Genomic DNA, 27,358 nt, shown 5'->3' with positions numbered 1-27,358 from the left:
GACTCGCTCGAACGCGGTCGCTCGATGTTTTGACTTACACTCAAAATTGTGGTTCTTTTTCGTTTTCCAAAGAGTCCACTGATTAGTGACTCTTCCTACACCAACACATGAACCCTTTGTTTGACTTCCACAAAATTTCATCCACCAATCTGCTCCCCCTAGAGAGGTGCTATGTGTCCATGTCACGGGTAAACACAAAATACTCATGCCACTGGACACGTGAAAGGAGTCCCACACCTCACTGCCCAGGCTCTCCAGCTCCATACGTCCCCACTTATGCTGCAGGCATTTTGTAAGCCATGAGATTCTCCATGCACTTCAAGGCCTCTGTTTTTGCATTTTACCCATTGCATGCCAAGTTGATATGCCATAGAACGCTCACTCTCAACACCCTTTCAAAGCTCTCACCCAGCCATTTGTACATTATTTTGATTTCCAAGATACAGTTTGATGCAGAGCAAAACCTCAACCTCAGGTTTTGAAGAAGAGCTGTTTCCTGTAAGGAAGCATCACTTGATATGCATGGAGCTTGTACAATACACGTTTTCACAATGCTGTCACCCGCCTAGATTTGCTCCCAAACCACAAAGGTCTAGTCCTTGGATAAATATACAACATAGCCCCATTTGAGTGCAGCCTCAGAAAACAACCACATGTAATACTACCGACATATCTAAGCATAAACTTGCTTGACCTGATTATTGAACTTACAATATTAGCAATTATGTGCTTAAAAGTGTCTCCGATATGTATAAGCTCCCGAGTCCACTGGCTAACTCAAACTGTTTGCATAGGCTCTATAACAGAGCAAAGCATGTAGCCTTCCACCAACTCGCCATGGCATGCAAAAGTCATGTACTTGCATGAGACAGCTGGTCTGCAATTTCCAATAAATAAGCTCTATAACAGAGGTAAGCCTCTCGCCTCCCACCAACTCAAGGCATGACATGCAATGTTATGTCTTGCATAGTCATCCTTCTTCCCCTACATCATGCTCCACTTGTATTTCTTGTTTCAGGCGAGGAAATTACAATATCACTTCTTTAGATCCAACTCACTAACAAACATCCAAAATGTGCAAGGGCAAAACAATCCATTTCTTCAGATTGATAAAGTGGATTAGTATGACTTCTCCAAAATGAGAAAAAGGCTTTAAGTAAAGCTTACTGGAATGCGGATGTATTCAGTGCGATTCCATCCTAGGGCATTGTATGCAAGCACCACCTGAGATAAGATAATTATACTTATTTTTGGCATCAAGACTACTAAAATATGATTCTCATTTTTGGCAAAAATACTATACTCATTTTTGGCATCAAGACTACTAAAATATGCATAGTTAAGTCGTTAACATGATCATAGAGCTTCAATATGTACAAGGGTAAAGGACAATGCTGTAATCAAAACAAGAAACTGAGGCAAAAACTCTCACCAGGCTTTGGTTTGCTTCTTTGTTAGCTTCTGAGGGTGGGCAATAGCTCACATTTAGTAGAGGACACTGTACCCCCCCAACACAAAGACACCAACGAAGTGAATTTTAAATTTAACGAAAAAAACAAAAGGAAAAAACTAGCATATAGAAATAGAACAACTGACATTAACAATGCAAGTTGCAAAAAGTTTTTGTGTGATCGCCTTCCAAATGTACTTTCTTAAGGAGCTAAGGCTTCTCTATCATATATTTCAACATCTACACATAGGATGGTGAGGTTTCAATGGGTCATTGCCTTAAGGATAAAGATCTTGGTAAAGGGAGTGTTAAGCTCACCTTAAGCATAGTGAGGGAGTAGTATAAACATTATCTCATGAAATCCAAAAACAAAGGTACAGATAGCACATAGTGCTATTACAAAGAAATAGATCACGTAACAGCATCAACATAGATCAAATATACGGAGGGTTTGCAAATAGCATAGGCATAATGGCTTTTCTATAGTTCCAGCCTATTTGTTTTCATTTTAGTTCACACATCTTCCTCAGTTAACCCTTCGTAAGGCTTCATGTATGTCCTTAATTTAATTTGTAATGCATTTCTGTTCCAGCTTTTTTCTTAGTGATGCTGCATTGGGAGCCATCGATCGTGGACTTCATCGCCACTTTCACCACGCATCCAAAGCATTACAAAGTAGACAACCATACATGCCTGCCTAGGGCCACCATACCCATGCACAAGCACACCAACCACGCCCCATGTATGAGTTTGTGTACCATAAAGGTGACCTTCCCCTACCACTCTTGCATGGCACCATGGCACAGATGCTGACAAATAGCCTTCCCGCCCCCTTTCTTCTTTTCACTTAATGATCATGTCCCAATCCTTTCCATGCCCCTTTATTCCACCTCCTTCGTTCAATAATGCAAAAAACTTGACCTCTCCCCCCTTTTCACCACTCCCCCACCCATATACACTAACACAAATAGGAATTTTGACTTTTTGTTGAGTAGGGGTACACAATGCTAGGATGTTAGAGATAATGCATAGACGTATGAGATAGAGGTACTATGCGGTGATGCTATTGAGGTAGAGATACTTTAGTGAACGGCACATGCAAATCTCAGGAATGATAAAGAGATGTTTTAGCAAATTCTCTCCTATCCATTTGGAGAACCAGAACATTTGAACAATGGTAAGATTTTGATAAGGAAGGTAAAGACCATTTTGCTATAGGAAATCAGATCTCATGGAGCGAAGGATGTCTAACATTTGTTAGATGGAGGTTTTACAGGGGTGGGGATGCTCTGCATTCCCAGTCCATCCACAACCGTGTGCTTGGAAAAGCATTTCTAAACAAATCCTCTTTCCTAGCATCCAAAGACCCTATTTACAATTCATATGAGAAATGGTAGGAAGATTGGGGATGGAGAGAACTGGAGTGATGCAAAAAAAGATTTGATGTTGCCTCCTCTGTAGGATCCCAAAAGGCTTTCAAAAAGCTTCCAAAGGACTGTAAACAGCAAATGGTAAGCCACTAAGACGAAGTGTAGGGAGGATCCAACAGATAGATGTGGCCTTACCCGAGGATGGGCGGATAGGGATGAAAGCCGGTTTTTGTTCTACTTGGATGGGGTCTTTCTCAAGGACAGGCATTCCACTTCAGGTCATAGCCTTTCGAGGAGCACAAGAGGATCCTTGGTGACAGATGATATTCTCTTGGGCATTCCATTCTAGCATGTCACGATCATAGGGTTTATGGAGCACGGCAACGATTAGAGTGGCACCTAAATCCAAACCCACATCTTTATCTCTTGGATTCTTAGAGGATTTGGCTATATCAAGTTCTTGCAGTGGGATCCTGCAATGGGATCCAGGAGGGGATTGATGCAGGGCACCAAGAGAGGAGCCTCCCCTTCTTTTGTTATACTATAAGTAATGCTAGGAAGTTTCAGATGAGTTCTAGAGCCTCCAAATCCCCTCATTGGGAGAACTTTCATAATTCTGTTGACTTGCAGATAGACTTTTGGAGAAGACCCTAGAAATCCCTCAGGAATGTAATATCTCTATTCTTTTGGTTGTCTATTCCTCGAGGTATTCCAGTGAATCTGTGGAGGTCCAAGTTTGGGGCGGACTCTACTCGTCCTCGTTGTAGATCTATTGAGGAGTCAATTTATCATTGCCGTATGATCCCTTGTAATGATGAGGTCATCCTCATATAGGATTAATACTAGCCGAAAATACCCCTCTAAGTTGAGAGAAAGATTTGCCTCTGATGGACTCCTTTGACACAAATGAGAGTTCTTTGGAAGGAGATTGCTAGGATCTTCAGTACATTTGATTCTTCCCATTGCTATATGACCTGGGGTTCAATGGCTTGGCTTTCTCTTTCGGGGCCCTAAGTCTTCTTTGAGAGGTAGTACTCTTATTGGGCTATCTCGGTTCAATGACACTTAGTTGAGTATTGCTATCTAGATGATGTTCCCTTTAACCTCTCGGGAGACTCGCGAGTATTGCAGCATGGCATATCTAGAGAGCCAGATGCACAATGGCATTGGATAGATCTCAAGTCCATACCTCTCACACCATGGCTAGTATCTGGACTGATACCATACATACTTTGATGGCCAATTGGGCGACCGTGCATGGTTCCTCCCGAGCAGCCTCTTCTAGGAGGGATATTTTTCTTAGGGAATGGAGAGGCTCTGCCTTCTTCTCAAAGTTTATAGCAGGACTGAGGTGGCACTTTCAGCCTTGGTTGGGCATTTGTTCAAAGTCTGTGTTGCACACATTAAGCAGAATATGTGGCAGTCTTTTCCCCTTAATCATGCATCTGGCCATTTCCAACCAAAACCTATTTTGGAATGCATAAATTGGCCCCAACAACTCCCTTCAGAACATATGAATAATTGTTGGTGCAAGACACTCTCTTGCCCACTAGAGCAGGCTGTAAATCAGCAAATAAATTCTTTCTACAAGTGATATGTCTAGGAGCACCACTGTCAAAATACTAGACTACAGCTCAAGAATCACTCACTCTGCGTGATCACTCACTCTACGTGAGGTAATCTCATGGTTGGCATCATACCTAGCGTCATATCTGTTGGCCTAGAAGGATCAATCTTCATCCGATTAGTTTTCTGAAGATCCTTGTTTGCATCTAATGCATCAGAATCTAAACTATCATCCAGCTTCCTTCTTCAAACAAAAGAGTGGAGCTGAAAGGACGAACAAGTAGCCCTGCAAACAACCCGTCCCATCAGAAACGAGCCACCATGATCCAAATGAAGGAGATGCCAGACGCAGAAGGATGAGGTTGAGGCCGGGGAGATTCCAGACATAGCACGTGAAGGAGGGAATGAGGAGGGAGATGGAAGGAGGATTATATGCTTTTCTGAAGAAACATGCACACTTTTTTTCCCTGTCATACAGCACAGCAGGCTCCATCACAGCCACTTCACATAAGGTCCAAAGGAAACATATGCCTAGTCTCATAGAAGGCAGCATGCCTGTTACACATACCTGCTCAAAAACTGTGTTTGTATTTTCACATCTGCTGTGTTTGGTACTTTCAACCAAACAGCCGAAAGCAAAATTCACCACAGTCTCTGCCTAAAACGTCCAAAAAGTATGCATTAGAAAAGCAACCAATCTATCGAAAACAATATAAAAATCTCATTAAATCCTACAAATTTTTTATTATATCAGAGATAAAGCAGAACAAATCAGATTCAAATAAAACACTCAAAAAAACTTGTTTCGCTACGTGAGTCTAAAAAATCTGGAGATCTGGCAAACAGCCACAAGAGATACAAGCTACATTATGACATTTTGAAGCTACAAGATAAGTTAGTCCCTAGGCCATTGCAATTGGGGTGAAATTTTGACTTCAGCAAGATAAACAAGATGAAGTGATTAAATTCATTTGAAAGCGTAGTCAAAAAGAGGTAGTCCGTACCAACGATATCCTTGTACTGTTAAGGAAACGAAAGTCATTGCGATTCATGTAATAATGTCCTCTGAACAGGGGATATTTTGAACCAAACTTCATCCTTAACTTATAAATTCGACATTCTTAGGGGCTCTTGAAAACCACAATCCACTTTATGAGGTAGAGATCTCCAGCTTCAAGGCTAGCAAGCAATTCATCCAGATCATTGAGTGAGCATAAACCAAAACACAGAATTTTGGCACTAATCCATAAAGATACAGAGGAAAGGTACCAGCTGAAGTCCAATCTTGCAAGATGTTCACAATGAGCAGCTCAACTGAATTACAAATGAAAGTAAAAGTGTGAGCTTACACACAATGCCCCCTTCCCTCACCCACAGTTTTGGGTGATGTGGCACCCCAAAAACCTGAAGTGAACCAATGTTGTCCAAACCTACAAGATCCTACAATTCGCTTGTATTTGGTCAAGTTGAGCGTATTTTTGCAAAAAAAGTACTTCTATTAAGTATGAAAGAAAACCGCAGGAGCAACCTTAATGCGGAAGTACATTATGGCAATAAATGCATGAAAGAAATCAAAGCTCAAAAAGAGATAGCAAATAACCAGGGTTGAGGCTGAAAATGCCATGTCAACCTTGAAGCAAGATCTGAGAATACAGGAGATCCCCTCCATACTTTGAAATAAGTGTTCCTCCTAGAGAGGCTGCTCTCGATGACCCCTACATGCTCACCCAAATGGCCATCAAGGTATGTATAGTATCAGTCCAAATACTGGCCAGTGTTTGAGAGGGATGAACCTGGGATCCATCCAATGCCTCTGCACATTAAATATGCCATGCTGAAATACTAGCCAGAATCTCCCAAGAAGTGTCTACAGAATCATGTGCAGCTTCGAAAGGAGTGAATGAGATATCTTGGAGAGAACATGACTCTACTACGTGACGACGAACACAAAAAACCACTTCTGAATCATGTCCCTTTAAGAGACCTAAGGCCCCGTAAGAGATAGCCAAGCAGCTGAGCCTTAAGTCATGAAGAAGGGTGATATATGGAAAGTCCATAAGATCCTAGCAAGCCCCTTCCAGATTTCGTCCTTGCATGTCTACACCCCCGAAAGCATTGCTGAGCTGTCTCAACTGCAAAATGGCAACGAGGACATGTAGCTTGAACCTCCACAAGTTCATTGCAATCCCTCTGTGAATAGAAAGCCAAAAGGATAAAGTGATTTTTCTATTTCCAAGGGATTTCCAGAGTCTCCTCCAGAATCTTTTCTGCACATCTGCAGAAATGTGAAAGCCGTCCCATTAGATTGGGATCTTTTGGTTTGACGACATTTAGTTAAGTCATGCTCTCTAGATGATGTTCTCAGACTTTCTTGTACACCTGCACATGCCACAGTGGATACTATTTTAGAAATTCTGGCGAGCATTTCAGCGTGGCATATCTCGAGATCCAAATGCACAGAGGTTTTGGATGGCTCTCAAATCCACCCTTCACACACATGGCTAGTATTTGGACAGATGTTGTATAAACTTTGATGGCCACTTGGGTGAGCATGCAAGGGTCTTCCGAGGTGGCTTCTGCCAGGAGGACAGTTTTCCTCAGGGAGTAGAGTGGCTCCCCATTTTCTCAAAGTCCACCAAGGGTTGAAGTGGCACTTTCAGCCTCAACCTTGTGCTTTCAATCTCTCTTTGATAAGCACGCTTTTTGCCCAATGAGGGTGTTTGGTTTTTCCCATGCCTTGCATGATGTATTCTCCCATGAGCTTCGCTCTTGGGGCTCCTTTCATACTTGATAGAAGTCTTTTCTTTAGGGAAAAATAAAGCAAGGGCTGGCTTAAAAATCCCACAGCTGAAAAACATATGATCAGCCAAGATGCCTTGTTAGAGCATGCATCCCGCCGATTGCATGAGCATGCACTCCACTTGACATAGAGCTTGATGATGGCCAAATATTCAGCCATATGCAGATGCATAGGCTGAGATTCCATTTGGTTCCCTGAGATGCTCCAGAAGATGACTCTAATTACTCCATCTATGGGACAGCAGAAAGGAAAGAGGGTGCCAAGATGTAACAGACCCAATTAGGTAGAACAAGGCAAGCTACTAGGCAGCTCAGCTCCAGGCTGAATGAACAGTGTATATGATAGAACCTTTGTCCTACAAGTAATGCAAAGGGAAATGCTGAGTGGCAGCAAGCCATGCAAAATTAATATGATTCCATAATCCAGAATGGGCCTTTGTATGAACTTCAAACCCTTAGGGTTACTAAATGTATACTTCTTCTTGGAGATCCTCACTATAAAATGCAGCCTTACATCCATTTGATGGATTCCATGGAACAAGGTATTGTAGTATAAATATGCAACAGGGCAAATGTCTTTACTAAGAGTCTTTGCAAGGAAAAAATTTATCATCTTTGGTAAAGTCTTAGGAGTGAGGGAACGTGGCAAAATCTCAAGAGGGCAGTAAGCTGATGTTCTTGCTTTGTAGCTATAATAGGTTGCTATATCCACCTTGTGGATGAACATGTGCAACAATGTACTTCAGGTACCCTAGGTACTCTGACGAACTTTTCTCTTAGTACTTCAATTATTCCATTGAAAGGGAATTAAAGGCTATTACAATGGAATGACCAAGAAGAATCATGCCTCTCATAGAAGACCTGAGACCTCGAAAGAGAGAGCTAAGCCACCTAACCCTAGGTCATGAACAAGGGAGAAGGAACAAATGTGCTCCAATGACTAGCAATCCCCTTCTAGATGATCTGCAACCCCATAGACAATGATGAATAGACTCCTCAACACAAAGGCAACGAGGTAAGTAAAGACTGCTCTGAACAAGAACCTCCTCTAGTTCACTTGCTACAATCCCTCCATGAATAGAAAGCCAAAAAGAAAAGAATGATTTTCCTATTGTTGAGGGATTTCCCGAGTCTCTTCCCAAAGGATTTTTGGAGGTCAGCAGAAATGTAAAAATTCTCCCAATGAGGAGCTTTGGTGGACTTCCAACATCTAAGGCTAAGCTAAAATGTCCTGGCATCATTGACCGTGTAGTGAAAGAAGGAGAGGCTCTTCTCTCAGTGCCAAGCATCAATGGACTCCCACTCCCCGAGATCCCACTGTTAATACTTTATGGAGACACCTCCATACAGCCAAATCCTCCACGAACCTAAGGGAATGTGATCCAGTTAGGGTAGAGATACCATCCTAAAGCCAAGAAACACTACTCCACATGGCCTAAAGACCTAGCAAGCTCAAAAACAACGTCCACAAGGATATCCTCATCTGTAGAATTGGACAACTTGCCCCAGAGTGAACATAAAAAACTAAGGCATCCCCGTATGAACCTCAAATACCCTGAGCCAAGTAGAGAAATAGTGAGGCCTCTCACATGTATCGACCCAATCCAAGGGCTACATCAATATGCTGAATTCTTCTTGTACTTCCTTTGAGGTGACTTACTGATTGGAATTTACGACCATCTAGAAGGTTTTAGGAACTCCTTCCAAGAGCCCACAAAGGAAGTGGAAGTTCTCCCATCTAGACCGCTCCATATAATGGGAAGTACCAAGTGGTCCGGCATGATCATCGAGTATATGTCAACAATCCACATGACAGGCTGCTTATCAATCTCTTCTAGGTAGCCACAAGAGGGGAGGAAGAAACCCTCAAATGGAACTGAAGTAAAAACCCTCCTAGTGCTTTCTGTCCAATCCCCAACCCATGGAAGGAGAATGGAACTGTATGCATCAAATGAAAAAAGGTTCTTGTTCTAACAAAATCCCCCTAACCATCACCTTCAAGGCCTTGCATTGCAAGTCCAGGTCAATGACGTTGAGGCCCCCTTTCCACGTGGGGAGGATCAATTTCTCACAAGCCACCCTGGCTTTGGTGTCTACCAGATCCACTCCATAGAAAGTCCCTTAAATGGCTTTTGAGATGAGTGATGCAATCCCTAGAGTGTCACCCACAAGCAAATAAACCATGCTAGCATTACCTAGGTGACAACAACCACCCTGGAAGAAGCGAGGTCAAGTTTGGTTGAACTCCAAAAGAGGAGTGTTCCCCTATCACTCTCCACCACGAGCGAATTACTGTGAAGGAGAGATAACTAGGGCAACCTCAGAGCTGAAGTACTTGGCAAAGACACTCCTCTGAATCCAAGTAAAACCAAAATCAGTCCTTCAATCTGGGAGTGTCCTCGTAACCAATCCAAAAGCCATTGGATGGGTATGTGTCTCAGATGCGAAACAAACTAATTCCAAGGCTGCCCTAACAGATGCCTGAGCTTGCGGAGTAGCATCCAAAAGAACAACAGTGTCATCATGAAGCTTACTATCCAAAATCTCCTCATCCTATTGGGCCAAAAATGTCAGCTCAAGATCTCAAAAAACTGCTCATTGCTTCAGCCACAAAAAAATACAAGAAAGGGGAAAAAGAGCATTCCCGTAGAACTGATCTTAAAATCCAAAATATATCCTCGAGGATTACCAAAAGGCGAGCGACAAAAAGCGAGCGAGCCAAAAAAAGCGAGCAATAAAAAATAATAAAAGATTTATAAATCCCCCATTTCAGTAGCAAAAAATAATAACTTATTCAAAAGTCCATATGTTTCCTCAATGCTAGAAGGTTAAATATGCATATAACTTTCTGAGCCACTAACACTAATTTCACATCATCCATGAGATAGTTTGTATGTTCAATTTCCAATTCATTGTTTGTATTGAAGACAAAACCTACTGTAACTGCAATCAAGTTCTCTCTTTCCACTAGAGTAATTGAGATCATCAATGCAACCTTCCACATAGGTGGGGTGTTTCCAAGGACTCCTTACATGGATTAGTCTAGATTCCATGCATATGTAAATGCTTAGCTTTTTAAACTCTGTTCACTCTTGGAATGAAACCCATGTTTCTTTGTTACTGGAAAAATATCCTTCCCTAATGATTTATTCTTAGCTCCCACTAATCTAACCAATGCAACAAATTAACCACAAATTCATATTTTGGTGCATTAAATTTTACTAGGTGGTGCACAAAGACATGATAATCATCTAAAGGACGCCTTGCCATTTGATTTGATATGTAACATGACCCTGTTTGGACTTGTAAATCAAAAGATACAAGGATGTGAAAATGCCCTCTTTTGGGCCAAAACAGAGAGCGCATTAACGCGCTCCCTGTTTTGGCCTAAAAGAGGGCATTAACACGCTCCCTGTTTTGGCCTAAAAGAGGGCATTTTCACATTCTTGTATTTTTGCTAACGCGCTCCCTGTTTTGGCCTAAAAGAGGGCATTAACGCGCTCCCTGTTTTGGCCTAAAAGAGGGCATTTTCACATTCTTGTATTTTTGCAAGATGTCAACATATGATTTTTTTGGCCCAAAAGATGAGTTTTTAACATCCCTACATCTTTTTATTGTCAAATATAAAATGGCATAATGTTACATATTAAATCAAATGACAAGGCATGATTTAGATCAATATCATGCCTTTTTGCACCATCTAAAAAAATTGTGTGCATCAGAATATGAATTTTGTGAGATTCTGTCCAATTTTTTGCACCAAGTTTAAAGCAAGATTTCCCATAATGGGAAGCGAGAAGACACTGTCTATTTTGGGAAAAAAAAACCAAAATTTAACATCCTCTACCTTTTAATTACACTCTCGGGATCACTCTTCATAAACCCATAAAGCATGTGCAAGCAAGCATGTATTAAAAATTACCCCTATTCTTGCAATTTACATAATGGTTGAACCCATGTATGTGTTTACATTTTAAAATATCTACAAAGTTGCTATTTTATAAATCCCCTCATGCACACAAACAACATGTAAGTCCCCCCACTAAAAAATACCCCTCAATGCACAAAAGTGGTATGTTACATGTTTATGAGTGACCCCCCAGGATAATTGCCAAACCCAAATGGAGTCATGTTACAATAGTCCTTAACTTTAGACTACTCAATTTCAAGAAATGTAACACATAACCACTCTTTTGAATACTTTATACTTCAAGCAATTATTTTATAAAAAACTTAGATTCTTTCTTTGCTTGCTTGATTTTCCAATCACTTCAACTAATTGTCACTCGCTTTTTTGGGCTTGCTCGCTTTTTCTCGCTCGCTCTATTGACTGCCTCTATATCTTCCATGTCCCTCCGATAAGCACCTAGCTCTAGGTTAATGTGTATAAAGAAGAGACCCCTTTGATCTAAGCATTTGAAAATCCAAAATGTATAAGGGTACCGTTAAAAAAACCTCAATCTCTCTGTCATAAGCTTTCTTAAAACCCAAGAGTAGTATGGCTAGTCTCTTGTCTACATAGCCCAATCCAAAGCCTCCCAAAATAAAAAATAATTATAAAAAATGCTTTGGCCATGCACAAGGCTCATCTGTGTAGCATGAGTGAATCTAGAAGAATGGGCTGCAAATTCAAATTGATAGCTTTGGCCAAATCTTATAAAAGGGCTCCATTAAGAAACCAAATTTATGCAACCCCCCCTTTGAATAAGATGAATGAGACCCTCTGTAAGTGAATCAAGCATATTATGAGAGTCCCAAACGCCCTGCAGGGCTGAGGCAACAGAGTCCCCGATCATGTCCCAAAAAACAATGAAAAAGCCTGGTGTTGACTCATCTGAGCCCAGGCACTTGCCCTTGTGGAGGGCAAGAAGTGTAGTCCTAAATTACTAATTGGTGAAAGGTACATCAAGTGAGACTCTCACGTCTAGCTTCACCAATGTTGGAATATCCTATATCTGGCATCATCTCTGGTGGGCGTGTGAGGAAATGTTGAATAAGAATAGAGACATACCAAAGCAATTGACCAAAAAGTATGACCTAAAAGTAACTTGCCTACTTTGCACAATCTCTAGCATCCACTTTGTGCTCCTCAATGAATAAGTTATTAATGGAGCCCCCAATAACACCAGGATGAAGTTGATTCCGGATCAGGTGTCTCCGGTGGTGATGAGGGACGCCACCAAGGCCTTGTATGTTCCAATTGACAATCCTCATCAATGGGAAGATGTAGCATGGAACATCTTACCGACCTAGTGGCAGAAACAAACCCTTCAATGGTGGAAGATCTCCTGCTCGACAAGCAAGCCAGGTGGCGGAAAATCCACTGGGGCAAGTACTCATCCACCTAAAGAAGAAGATACCCTGTCAACAGGAATCCCAATCATTGCCTCACCAAAAGTAGAAGACACAAAGTCCTCCTCCAGGAAATCTGAGGCATCTGCCCATGGATGAGAAAGAGTTCCTATGAATCAATCCTAACACACGATGATAGGACAAAATTTGTATCAAGTTTTTGAGCACGGTAAATAGCTGTGGGTAGGCATATAGTTGTACACATCTAGGGTAGGTGTGGGCTTTTCGCATTTGTGGATTTTTCTTTCACAAGCATGATGGACTGATGTATAGTTTTTTGAGATAATAAAGTATGTTTTCCAGGGACTTCATGGGAAATGATGAAATACAATGTGGTTGTACCAGACTTCCAGAGCAAGGGTGTCTAGTGTGTGATCAAGCGAAATGTTTTTGGGGCCATGTAAAGTCAAGTCATGAAGGTTTTTTTATATTTTCCTGAGTCAATGTGCACTTGCATGTTACAGGAATTTGATATGTTATGGTGTCCATGTCAAAGGGCTTTTCATGTGTGTGTACGGGGTTGCATACAAGCTTTAATGTGCATGCTAATGTGTGTGGTAATTGTGTGACTAAAGGTCCAAAATATCCATTTAATGTGATTTGGGGGAAATGTCTTGAGAGTGGTAAACTGTCACTGATGAGATGGCAAATTAGGCTGAGGTACCTGGACTGATTGGGAAGGCATCCTGCACATGTAAGGTGGCTACGTGATGGATGAAGGGGAGCTTCTAGGCTGTGAGCTGGAGCTACGTGGAGATGGCGGCTGGAAGCAGATTCGGTTTTACGCTGGATGAATCTACGTAGGTAGGGGCTCTGAGAAATAAAGGTGGAATGATCAGAGAGGTTGGAGAGGCTCGCAGTTGTTGATGGGAGGTTGTGCGTGAGCAGGAAGCTGAAACCTGTGCATGAAGACATTGTGTGTGTTGACAAAGAGAGCTTTGTGCACTAGAAAAGTTGTGGTGGTGACTGTGTATGTGACAGGTCTGGGATTTCGACTGGAGGAGCTTGGAGTAGATGGGCTCCAGGTACTTCATGTTGACGAACTTTATGGCACAATTGGCTCTGGCTGGAGTCTTGTAGCAAACTCTATGGTAGTTGCTTAAGGTGCTTCTGCTGGCTGGAGGTTCAGAGCGACGCAGAGGCCTGTGAGCGACAGTGATGAAGGAACAATAGCATTGGTGGATTTGATAGATGAGGATCCACAGGTGGATTTTGTGGGAGCAGCAGGGTTCAGTGAGGAAGAGATGGATAGGTTTGAGGTTATCGAGGATTGAATGCAGCCCAAATGTTCTCAAGAATCAACCCAGGTGCTGATTGAGCAATCATTGAATCCTGATCTCAATGTTGAGGAGAAAGAAGAATATTTGAAGATGTTGCAGAAATACCCCAATTTGTTTATCACCTCTTATGAGGAGATCAGGGGATTTAAAGGGAAGCCTCTGAGGATTAAGCTGAAGGAAGGTGCCAAACCTGTTTTTCAGAAAATAAGGAGATTAAGCCTGGAACAGAGAGATGTGCTGAAGAAAGAGGTAGATAAGCTTCTCAAGGCAGGAATAATTTATCGTGTAGTTCACTCTGATTGGATAAGTCCTGTGGTCATAGTGCCAAAAGGAGTAGACAAATGGAGAGTCTGTGTTGATTACAAACCTCTGAATGCAGTGACAAAGAGAAACCACTATCCTCTGCCTTTTCTGGATGATATTCTTGATAAAGTGGCGGGTCATGAAATGTATAGCTTGTGTGACGGATATTCACGGTACTTCCAGATAGCCATAGCTAAGGAAGATCAAATCAAGACTACCTTCATTACCCCCTGGGGCTGTTTTTGTTACAAGAAAATGCCTTTTGGAGTTACCAACGGCCCCTTGCACTATCAAGAGAATTCAGATCTGATTTTATCACCCTTCCTGGATAAATTTTGTAAAGTGTTTATTGATGACATCTGTGTCTACAGTGGAAGAAGGGAGCACTGTGGAAAGCTGGATTAGGTATTCTATGAGATTGATAATAATGGTAGTCAATTAAATCCTAAGAAGACTCAGTTAGTTCGGACCAGCATTAAAATATTGGGGCATATTGTATCTGAGAATGGGATTGAGCCGGATCCATGTAAAGTAAAAGCTTTAGTTCTACTGTCCTCTCCTGAGAATACCAAGCAGTTGCATACCTTTCTCCAGAAGGTGAAGTATCTATCGAGATTTATTCATATGTTATCTCAGATTTTGTATCCTCTTCAGCAAGTGGTAAAATCTGAGCCTCTGAAATGGACGACAGAGAGTGAAGAGGTGTTTGAGGCAGTTAAGCAATCCTTGACTCATATTTCAAGTGTAAAGCCACCAGATTATTCCATGACTTTTTATGTGAATCCGTCTGTGGGACCAGATGCTATTGGTGCTATTCTTTTGCAATAGCGAGAGGGTTCCAGATATATGAGGCCAATCTACTATGCCAGTAGGGTGAAGAGTGAAGTAGAGAGGAAGTATTCAGCGGCTGAATTGATCCTGGCTAGCCTCTTGTATGCCTGTAGGAGATTTCGGTCTTATCTATTGTCCAGGCCTTTTGTGGTTCTCACCTCATATTCACTACTGCCTCATATGTTGAACAGTACAAACATCTCCAGGAGCATGATTAAATGGATAGTAGAGTTACAGGAGTACTCTTTTACCTTCTTGGTTGAGAACTCTACCAGAGCTTCCTTGGCTGATCTCCTCACCTATAAGGAAGGACCTATTTTAGTTGAAGATGTGGAGAAGAACACTGACATGAATGAAGAAAAAGTACTAGAGGATGCATTTGTTTTACACTTTGATGGCTTACAAAAAAAGTTTAAATAAAAGTACAAGAGGAATTGTCATTTATGATCTTGGAGGAAATGAGATTCGAAAAATGGGAATTCAGCTTGAAGCCAGCAGTAATAATGAAGCTGAATATGCAGCCCTCTTCGAAGGTTTAAAAGTATGCATTAGTGTGGGTATTAAGAGACTCATGATTCAGGGAGATGCTCTGTTGGTTGTGAAGCAAATTTTAGGTGTCTGGAAGGTTAAGCATGTTCATTTGAAGAGATGGATAGGGGCGGTGAAGAAACTGTTAAATCAATTGGATGCCTCGACACTCCAGCATATTGAAAGAGGTGAGAATGTAAATGCACATGATGCTGCGCAGGAAATTACAGCAGCCTGTGTTGATGCAATAGGAGTGCAGGAACCCTTATACAAAGGAAGGGAGACATTAGCTTGTGAGGAAGCTTCCTGTTAACTGGTAAAGTGCCTGAAGAAGTTCTGAAACAAAGAAAATACAGATTTATTAAAAGCTGTACTTCTTATTGTCTAATAGATGATGTTCTTTACATGAAAGGGGCTGATCTGGTGCTCAGAAGAATTCCCTGGCATGAGGAAGTTTTTCATATCCTACAAGCTAATCATGAGGGAGTATGTGGAGGACATTTTGCTTTCAAAATCATGCTGAGGAAAATACTTACAGAAGGATATGTGTGGCCATCCCTCCAGAGAGACATAAGACATTGGTGCAGGTCATGCCTACAGTGTCAGCAAATGAGTAAGAGGATCTTACATCCAGAACTCAGAAATATCATGCTTGCTTATAATATTTTCGAGAAATGGGGAACAGATGCCATCGGTCCTCTACCCATGACAGCTAGGGGAAATTGTTATATGCTGACAGTTGTGGATTATTTGACGAGATGGGCTGAAGCACGAGCAGGACGGGCTGTCAATGCGAAATCTGTATGTAAATTTGTGTATGAGGATATTTGCTATAGATTTGGTGTACCACTGGAGTTGCTTTTTGATAGAGGTCCAGGTTTCAGGAGTAAACTGATGGATTTATTATGTGGAAAGCTGAAGATTAAACACAGATATGTAAGTCCCTATTATCCCCAATGTAATGGGATGAATGAAAAATTTAATGGTGTGTGTACTAATATCATGGGAAAGATCATGAGAACACATGAGAAGGAGTGGGATCTTGCTTTGCACTGGGCTTTATGGGCTTACAGAGTTGCAGTAAAAGAAGGCACCCAGTTTTCACCAAGCTGTATTACCCTTGGAAGTAGAAATTCCTGCATTACAGATGTTAATGAAGATAAACGAGGATTCAAATTCTACTTTCCAAAACCGGTTATTGGATTTGCAGGAAGCACAACTAGACAGACAAAAGGCGGTGGAACATTATGCTTTAATTCAAGAGGAGAATCAAAAGAGAGCAAACAGGAAGTTCAGGGATAAGAAAATCGGAGAGGGTGATCTAGTTTTGAGATACAACAGTAGTCTGGATTCTACCTTCAAGAAGAAATTTGTGACCAAATGGGATGGACCTTTTCGTGTGATGAAGAAATTCAAAAATGGATCATATCAACCTGAGGATTTGGATGTTCAGCACCATAAGAATAGAGTCAATGGCTTCAGACTAAAGAAATACTTTCATAGGATCATGAGTGTGGGCGGCTGTGGACCTACTGTGATGAAACCAGACAAGCCGAAAGACCTCATGGATGAGGATATCTCTGAAGAAATGCAAATCTTATATACCCCTATCTGCAAGACATGAATGTCTGCAGACTTGGGAATGGGCAAAGTGATAGGACAAAATTTGTATCAAGTTTTTGAGCACTGTAAATAGCTGTGGGTAGGCACATAGTTGTACACATCTAGGGTAGGTATGGGCTTTTGGCATTTGTGGATTTTTCTTTCACAAGCATGATGGACTAATGTATAGTTTTTTGAGATAATAAAGTATGTTTTGCAGGGACTTCATGGGAAATGATGAAATACAATGTGGTTGTACCAGACTTCTAGAGCAAGGGTGTCTAGTGTGTGATCAAGCGAAATGTTTTTGGGGTCATGTAAAGTCAAGTCATGAAGGGTTTTTTTATATTTTCCTGAGTCAATGTGCACTTGCATGTTACAGGAATTTGATATGTTATGGTGTCCATGTCAAAGGGCTTTTCATGTGTGTGTACGGGGTTGAATACAAGCTTTAATGTGCATGCTAATGTGTGTGGGAATTGTGTGACTAAAGGTCCAAAATGTGCATTTAATGTGATTTGGGAAAAATGTCTTGAGAGTGGTAAACTATCAATGATGAGGTGGCAAATTAGGCTGAGGTGGCTGGACTGATTGGGAAGGCATCCTGCACATGCAAGGTGGCTACATGATGGATGAAGGGGAGCTTCTAGGCTGTGAGCTGGAGCTACGTGGAGATGGCGGCTGGGAGCAGATTCGGTTTTACGCTGGAAGAATCTACGTAGGTAGGGGCTCTGAGAAATAAAGGTGGAACGATCAGAGAGGTTGGAGAGGCTCGCAGTTGTTGATGGGAGGTCGTGCAAGAGCAGGAAGCTGAAACCTGTGCATGAAGACATCATGTGTGTTGACAAAGAGAGCTTTGTGAGCTAGGGAAGTTGTGGTGGTGACTGTGTATGTGACAGGTCTGGGATTTCAACTGGAGGAGCTTGGAGTAGATGGGCTCCAGGTACTTCATGTTGACAAACTTTATGGCACAATTGGCTCTGGCTGGAGTCTTGTAGCAAACTCTATGGTAGTTGCTTGAGGTGCTTCTATTGGCTGGAGGTTCAAAGCGACGCAGAGGCCTGTGAGCGATAGAGAGTATGCACCATGCGCTTCTTGGTTTCATGGGGAAGGCGTCGCTACTATACAGGCTGAAGGACCTTGAAGAGGCGTGAGCTCCATGAGCTCTATGAGCGTGAGAGAATTCGTGAAGGTGGAGATGAGCGACGAGCTGTAGCAGACTAGCGTGGAGAGCACTGGCTATTGCTCTTATTGGGAGCTGCTGGATTTGAGGAGGATGACTATGCAGGCAGTTTGCTTTGGAAGGAGCTATATGGCTGTGGCGTCATTTCTGCTGGCTGGAGGTCCTTGGACGGAGGTTGTGTGTGAGTAAGGGTGCTGCAATGCGCGCACGGGTTGGCTAGTTGTGGTGTGAGCACTCAGTTGCTTCAAAGCTGGAAATAGTGAGGCCTTTGGCCACAGGCGGGTGCCGGGTGTTGCTGCAGAGACCTCAACTGATAGAATCTCCAGAGATGGCGGGCTGCATCATTGCTAGTGCTCGATGATGATCTTGGGAAAGATATGATAAGGTTAGCTTGTGGGTTGATATCTTGAAGAGTCACGAAGATAGCCTTCATGTGGGCTGTGGGTTTCTGAGTTTTGGGGGGAAGTTCAGTTCTAAGTTCAGTCTGTTTCGGGCTGTGTAGTCTTTTGTCTCTCTTTGAGTCTGTGTGATCCATGTTCAGTCAGTTTTTTTTGTGGGGGTTTGTCTCGATGCCTATTACAAAGACACATACTCTGGAATCTGGTTCATAAGCTCATCATCTACGAGCCCACATTGCAGCTGATCCCTATGAAGTCTCAGCTATCTGACGTGGTGAAGTACATAATTCCTGGTTGTCTCTTTTTTTTTCTTATCAATAGGTACGAAGGATCCCTGCAAAAGAAGCGGATCAACAGGGTGCATAACTCCTTTCCCTATCTCCAAGAGTGGAGATGAAGAAAGGTGCTGCTTCGAAACTCCTTGATCCTACGAAATTGCTGAGGCCCCTCCAACAGTAGAAACATCATCGAGGAGAGGGGCTACCACAAGGTCAGGGGAAGAAGCATCAACTTGGGCTGCAACTGGAGCAACAACGTCCTGGACTGAGTGAGGAAAAGCATATGTAGCAACCAGAGCGGAAATATCCGAAGCCCTTGTGCCGGACGGAGGCCGCACGTGAATCGGAACCCATCAAGGGGCAACAAGTGCGGGTGGTGGCGGTCCTAAAGGAGCACTCGATCAAGAAGCGCTCTGACGTGGAGGAGCTGTATCACCATCCTGTCGAGGTCGTCGAGGAGGGGGTATTCGAACTGTACCACCCCCCTGTCGAGATCAAGTGGGAGGTACTAGAACTGTACCACCCCCCTGTCAAGGTCGAGGAGGAGCTGATGTACCAGTAGTCCTTTTAGGCCTCTTCTTCTTTCTTGAGCAATCCTTGGCGAAATGGCCAAAGGTCCTGCAGATCCTACACTAGTCCTGTCTGCCCGCAATCTCCACTCTCTGTCGAAAGAAAGAGCCATCTTGACGCTGGAGCATGATATGATCATCATATAAATTGTAAGGATCCTAACTCTAGGAAGCCTGTCAGACTTGATCGCCTTTGCAGCTGTCAAGGGCAAGCCAGGAAGGGGGGGGATCTCAGTGACAATACCAAAGTACTCCCCAATCACAGGGAGTAAGCGATGGTAAACCTGTGGAAGACTAGGAAACATGATGAAAAGAGAAACGCCCTGCTTGGCCTCCTCCACAAGGTCAAAACCTAGTGAAAAAGAATGAAAGAACATCTTCCTATGTCCCATCAGATAGAAACCAGCTTTGAGCACAATACTCGCAACCTCCCGTGAATCAAAAACAACCTGGAAGAAAACTCGTCCCAATATGTGAACATGTTTCAAGTGGAGTATGAGGTCTGGAGGTAGCACCACAAGCATCCAGTCTTTGGCTTGTGACCTGGAAGGGTGAGACCCATAGATGCGTGCAATCAACATGGTAGAGCATTCAAGCTCTACATCCTTCTTGAGTTGCTGCAACTAGTCTTCTGAAAATGTAACTGTTTTCGCGACTGGTGGAAGCGGAGTAGGATTGACTGATTGGAAATCCATCGCCGATCGAGGTGAGAAGGCCAATTCAAACACAAATGAAAGGTCCGTCCGACAAAAAACCTGCTGCAAGGAGAGAGGATTGGGATAAGGAAGGAATGGGGCTTGAAGGGAGAGGATTAGGATAAGGAAGAGGAAGTAGGAGGAGGAGGAGATGGGGCTTGAAGGGAGAGGAAGGGAAGGAGAAGGAGGTAGGAGAAGGCGGAGGCGGGGAGGCAGGTCAAGGGGGAGAAGGAGGAGGAGGGAAGGAGGAGTTGGCCCAGTGGGCAGGCCGGGAGGGAAGTACAGGGAGCGGGGCAGCAGGCTGGGAAGGAGGAGAAGCCCGAGGGAGTGAAGGAGCAAGCCGAGAGGGAAGACGATGGGCGGGGGAGCAGGGGGGAGGAGGAGGGTCGAGGAGGAGCCGGGAGGGAGGGCTTGGCAACAGGCCGAGGCCAGGAGGGAAGAGGAGGGATAGGGAAGCAGGCCGAGGCAGCCCAGGGGGTGAGGAGGAGTTGGCCAGGGGAAGGGAATGAATAGGCCGAGGGGAGAGAGGAGCTGAACGAGGGGAGGAGCTGGCCGAAGGAGGGTGCAGCAAGGAGGAGAGCCGGAAAGGAGCAGCGCTCGAGCCCTTGCCTTCGGTATTTGGCCTTTCAATTCACCTCAATGTGAGTCTTTCCATTTGGTCTATTGCTCATTTCCAATTCCTTTCACTTTCATTATGTTTCGATTTGAGTATTATCTTCTCTCTCCCTCTTCATGTGCTTTCAAAGACATTTTGGACTGACGATTGCGCAATGCGAGAGTGCCCTATGGTGGCGGTCGACTTGATTATGCAACATAGACATAAAGGCCCTAACAGATGCCACTTGGCCTTAAAGGTTTGATAGATGAGGTTTCGACCAAAAGTTAGATGGCTCTGGCTAAGGGGGTCGGAGACTGCACTGTTAGACATACCTATGGAGTCACGCTAGCTAGACTGGTAACGCTTCAGCACATGCAAGGGATGGATAAAAAACCCGCCGAACAGTCACAAGGCCTGAGTGAAGTCAGATGCCTATCAAGGACCTAAAGAAATACATAATTCAATTTAGGCAATACTAGGGCTGAGAACCCAAACGACTTGAACAATGCTTTCTCGAAATCGAAATGACTCAAATAATGCTTTAAAATAGTTTTGTATGCTCGAGGTTGGGAAGGTGTTTTCCCCATACTGCCCCAAAGGACTCGAACAATGCTTTCCCGATGTCAGAACTGACTCGAATAATGCTTTAAAACAGCTTTGTATGCTCGAGGTTAGGAAGGTGTTCTCCACATATTGCTTGGGAAGCAATATGCACCGAAAACTCCAATGCTGAAATTTTGTAGCTCCTTAGTATTGACATCTAGGCTGAGAAGCTCACCTAGTATGTGTTGCCCCATATCGTCTCTATGATAGGGCCTTGGGGGGAGGGGAGGAGTGTTCTCGGAAAAAAACAGGGTCCTAAACCTTCTACAATACCCTCCATCAGACGAAGGATCATTCGTCTATGACTTCCTCAGTATCATCGTAGGAGGGGTGACAACTATCAGGCGTGCTGCGACTCAAGAGGGCAGAGGCGGAGGTGGAGCTACAAGTGGAGGCGACGCAACCTAGTTCCGAGCGTGGCCTGGAGGACTGGGCCTGGAGGAGATAGGACAAGGCCGGATACGTATGTTCGCCTATGCGGCCAGTTGTGCGAGGCGCTAGATGCCAAGGCATGCATGTTTTACCACCTGGTTCTAAAAGATGAGGCATTGTTGGGCTATCGCCAGTTCTCCTTGCAAATTTTGCCACTCACGGTAGAGGTCATGTGTGCCCCTGCATAAGTTGATCACCTCCTCGTTGAGCTTGGCCTTCTTGTGGGTGAGCTAGACGATTTGTTGCCACTCCGTGTTATTCTTCCAACCACAAGTCTGCGGCATGGATGGGCACAACAGAGGCATCGAAATGGTTAGAGGTGGGGTGGTCGAAGCTAGCTTGGGGTTGGGATCGAGTTTCCCTGAGGCCTTCAGTAATTGTAGCCAATGCTAGAGCACATGTTAGACCTGTTTGAGGGAGATGATCTCTTAGTCCAGCTCTTTCTCTTGCTTCCTCCAAGATTTACTATCCAGGTCGAAGTGGAATTTGGCCACCTCTTGGTTTGCCTTGGTCACATCTTAATTGTGCTGAAGGGCCACCTGAATCGTCTAGTTAAAGAGCATTGTCTACGGGGACTCTTATTAAATATATTGATTTGTGCAACATGTTGTGTGCACCCCCAACTTGTTGGTTGTGCGGTAGGTTGAGTGTACCCCAACCTGTTGCATGTCTTATTAAATATATTGATTTGTGCAACATGTTGTGTGCACCCCCAACTTGTTGGTTGTGCAGTAGGTTGAGTGTACCCCCAACCTATTGCACATGCAATAGGTTGGGGGTGCATATAACCTATTGCACAAATTAAGAAAATTTGACCTTTGAGCGAGGTCGGTGAGAAGGAGAAGAGAATTGGCAAGGGGTGGCTCGACTATCAAGGGCGCTTTGCCCTAATCGAGACTACGGGCTGCAATCTATGTGTCCGCCGGTGGGGTCTGTCTGGCCGGGGCGCCATCACCGCACGCCGCATGGTTGTTGGGGCCAGTGATTTGCAATGGTTGCTTGGAGGGCGCCCTTGATGCACTCACTGCATCTACATCCGGCTCGTGCTTGTGTCTCGGTGAAGGATCGCTATTATGCGCTTGCAGCCGGGCACGAGGATTTGCTCTAGCCAATCGATATGCTGCTGCTATTGCTGGGCCAACTCTGACAGAATAAGCTTAGAGAGAGCGACGCTAAATTGTATCCATAGAGACCATTCATGATGTCGGGTTGTGGAGGGTTTGGAGCTATGAATCAAGAAGCAGGGCCTAGGCACTGGTGTTGGTGTGCTGTTGACGAAGACTGGCAGGCATCTCGCTGTCTGCGCCTAGAGCATTGCGACTTCTTGGGAAAGTAGATAGACCCAATGTTCGAGCTGTTCCCCCTTCTATGGCTGCCTTCTCCGTGATACTAGCCCGGTTGGCACACAGCTGGTCCACTTCTTGTTGGAGCTGGTTGATATTCTCGCTCGGAGGAACTTGGACAAATATTGAGTGCACCACTGGGCAACCTGCAGTCGCACTTATAGAGCATCAAGCTAGAGGTCGATGGGCCACTCTTGGGGGACAATGAGAGCCAGCGCAGACTACACCTCCGACTCAGTTTTCTGCCGTTTGGAGGGCTCAATCATAGAGGCATCATCAATGACCACATGGCACTTAAAACGTGTGAGGATCCTGCTGCTTCTGAGGCCAGATGGAATCGGAGCAGGGGCTTCAATAGAGACAAGCCGTGGGGGTACTGCAGCAGAGCCAATGAAACGCTCAATACAAATCTCTCATTCTTTCCGTCGAATCACAGGCAAAATCACAGGCGATAGCATCCGATTTTTCTCCCAGCCTATCTCATGGATTGCATGCACACAAGATACGTAATTCTTATTCTTCATGCCTATCCACAAGCCCACAAATCCCTAGATGGTTCCCTCCTGCCACATGTCATCATTTTAGACCTTTAGCTTGGTACACCATTTACCCCTCTCTTGGGGCACAATTAAAACATTTGCCCCTTGGCATTCTTACACATTTAGGTGCACCTAGGCCTGAGCACTCAGAACCACCTAATCGATGCCAATACACCCTCACCTAGTTCCTTGGCAGTTACTTCCCTTTACCATTTAATTTATGCACATGAAATATTACCGAAGTCGGTCCTCTAAGGGAAAATGCCCACCGATCTTTCCGAGGTCATGCTATCTCGGCTAGAGCATAACATTCCTTCCCTCTTCAAGCATCAGCGTCCTCGATGATGAAATCTGGAAACACTCTCCGTAACTCGTATACGGATTCCCAGGTAGCTTCTGATAGAGGTAGACCGTGCCATGCAACCAACACCGTGGGTATCTTCCGATTTCGCACTTGCATTGTTCCTCGGTCCAGGATTCCTGTTGGTTTGCGTCTTGCATTATCCTCTATCTCCTAAAACAAAACAACACCTTCAATTAGTGAGTCACCTGTATGCAAAAATTTCTTTAAACGAGAAACATGAAACACTGGGTGCACCTTATACCCCTGTGGCAATTCTAATTTATAGGCTACCTTGCCTATTCTTTTTAGAATTAACCATGGCCCACAATATTGAGGTGATAACTTAGCACACTCTCCTGCAGTCAAAGACTTAGAGTGCGAAGGAACTTTGAGAAAAACTTTTTCTCCTTCCTTCAGTTCTCTAGCGGATCGGTTTTCATCCACATACGCCTTAGCTCTATCCATAGCTTGGCGAATGTTAGCTCTCGCAAGTGCTAGCATCTCCCGCATCTGAACCACAAAGTTTGCGGCACTAGGCACTTTCTGAGGTATTCCAACTATAGTTAGATTCGATGGCCTATAACCATATTTCAGTTCAAACAGACTGAACCCTGTAGAGGAATGTTTTCTATCATTGTAGGCAAACTCCAAACCAATTGTCCCATGTATGTTGCCTCAATGACACATATGCTCTAAGCATATCCTCTAAAATTTGGTTGATTCTTTCCGTCTGACCATCCGTTTCTGGATGATACCCACTACTCATTCCCAACTCAGTCCTTAGTGTCTCAAATACCGCAGTCCAAAAATAACTGGTAAATTTGCCATCTCTGTCTGACACTATGGATTTGGGTAATCCATGCAGACGAAATATATGTCTAATAAACAAATCCGGTACTTGTGGGGCACTAACAGACTCTCTAGTTGGAATGAAGTGAGCCATCTTGGTAAGATGATCAACCACCATAAGGATAGAATCATATCCACCTTGTGTCGTAGGCAGTCCTACAATAAAGTCCATGGAAATGCTCTCCCACTTGCTTAGTGGTATCTCCAAGGGCTGTAAAAGTCCGGGTGGCTTCACCCGCTCTGCCTTACTTACCTGACACGAAAAACAACGTGTCACATATTCATGAATATGCTTTTTCATCTTTGGCCAAAAGAAATCTCGTCTCACGAGATCATATGTCTTCTCGACTCCTCGATGTCCCGCACATGGGCTATCATGGCATTGTTGAATGACTCTCTGCCTCAGATCATTCTGATTAGGTACTACTACCTTGCCATTCCTTTTCAGCATACCATCCCTTATGGCATATCTTGCATAAGTTTGGCCTTTTCTGGATGCCAGGTCATCCTTTTCCCCGGGTTTTAACATATGAGCCTTAGGCCATAGGCTCTGGACAAACTCGTCCACCTTTTGAGTTTCTCTAATCTCGGCCATTAGAGCACTCTCTAACACCGTGAAACTCATGTTATGCACAATGCGTGACAACGCATCAGCAACTTTATTATCCTTCCCTCTTCGGTACCGAATCTTCATATCAACCTCCTGCATGAGTTTTGCCCACCTAGCTTGGCGGCCACTCAAATCAGGTTGTTCGCAAAAATACTTTAAAGTATCGTGGTCAACATTCACGTAAAATTCTGCACCATACAAATAGTGCCTCCATGCCTTTAGAGCATGCACAACAACGTACAACTCTTTCTCATGAGTTGGCCAATTACGCTGAGAGGGAGAAAGCTTCTTGCTTTCAAAGGCGACTGGCCTTCCCTCTTGGAGAAGAGCCGCTCCTACCGCAATGCCACTTGAATCGATCTCAAGGAAAAACAGTTTCTCGGGATCAATAATTTTTAGCATTGGTCCTGTGACCACTACTTTCTTTACAGCACTGAAACTTTCCTGCTGATTCTTTCCCCAAATAAAAGGTACCTTGTCTGAGGTCAACTCAGTCAAAGGCGATACTATCTCAGAATATCCTTTGATATGTCTTCGATAGAACTGTACAAATCCTAAGAATGATCGTAATTCCAAAATAGTGGTAACTTTCTTCGGATCCATCTCAACACCATCAGGAATAATAACGAATCCAAGATATACCAATTTTCTTAAACATAATTCAGTTTTCTTTTTATTCGCAAACAGAATGGCTTCTCTTAAAACTGTAAACACTTCTTTTAAATGTTCACGATGCTCAGCAATACTTTTGCTGTATACCAAAATATCGTCAATAAAATGTACTACAAACTTCCCAATAAATGGATGTAGTAAATCATTCATAAGCATGACGAATGTAGCTGGAGCATTAGTAAGCCCAAATGGCATCACTAAAAACTCATAATGCCCAAAACGACTTTTGAAAGCAGTCTTTTGAACATCCTCGGCTCTTATCCGGATTTGATGGTAGCCACTCTTAAGATCAATCTTACTAAATACCTTGGCCCCATACAATGCATCTAGCAAGTCATCAATCCGAGCCATCGGATACCTGTGCTTAATAGTGATATTATTCAATGCTCTGTAATCTATACAGAGACGAAAAGTATCATCTTTCTTCTTCTTTAATATCACTGGCGAAGCAAAAGGTGAAAAACTGGGTTGAATCTGCCCCAGCTTGAGGTATTCTTCCAGTTGTCTTCGCACCTCGGCTTCTTCTATAAAGCTTAATCTATAGGGAGGTCTATTTACAGGTTCTGCCCCTACGACGATAAGCTCAATTTTATGCTGAACAATCCGCTCTGGAGGTAACCCATAAGGTAACTCATCCCTAAAACAATCAGAGTACTTCTCCGATATCTCTTTAGCCAACTCGGCCATTTTCCCATCTTGGGTAGCCTCAGTGCTAGCTGATGCAGCATCAATCGACTCTACCGATGCTATACACAGACACAGAAACTCTTTCGGAGTCTTCCGAATTTCCATGGCTGAAATCAATGGTCCTTGACGTAAATCCTTTTCACCTCGCAAAACATATTCTACCCCGTTCATCTTGAACTGGTTGATATGCTTTTTCCAATCAATGGCTGGATTTTTCCAAAAATGCCAAGCCATGCCTAGGGCTATATCTGCGTGAGCAAGCCTGGTCAACTCAAAGTCCAGCTTCTCAACATAGTCCTGAATTCGAAGTTCCAACTGGGTAACCCTCTGGTCCCATACTTCAGTTGAACTTCCGTCCGCCATCCTGACCGTATAAGCATAGTCAGACCGACTAGTTTTCAACTCGAGCCTCTTAATAAGCTTCGAGTTAATTACATTGTGCATTGACGCTGAGTCAAACAATACAATCACATCATGA

General features: G+C 43.6%; 1 protein-coding gene across 1 annotated transcript in view; it reads right to left on the bottom strand.

The window, feature by feature from the left end:
• Positions 1-27,358, bottom strand: part of LOC147905954 (alpha-mannosidase-like) — a 155,532-nt gene that overhangs the window by 103,604 nt on the left and 24,570 nt on the right. Inside the window, exons 12-14 of the mRNA XM_087375840.1 lie at positions 4,955-5,044; positions 1,433-1,498; positions 1,168-1,224 (exon numbers count right to left, since the gene is read on the bottom strand). Coding sequence (XP_087231966.1) covers positions 1,168-1,224; positions 1,433-1,498; positions 4,955-5,044 — 213 coding nt within the window. The remainder of the gene's footprint in view (positions 1-1,167; positions 1,225-1,432; positions 1,499-4,954; positions 5,045-27,358) is intronic.

Source organism: Dipteris shenzhenensis, chromosome 1 (assembly GCF_047967505.1).
Source record: "Dipteris shenzhenensis isolate YYH24624 ecotype China chromosome 1, Dip_SZ_1.0, whole genome shotgun sequence".
Classification (NCBI taxonomy): Eukaryota; Viridiplantae; Streptophyta; class Polypodiopsida; order Gleicheniales; family Dipteridaceae; genus Dipteris; species Dipteris shenzhenensis.
This window is presented reverse-complemented; position numbering and strand designations above follow the sequence as displayed.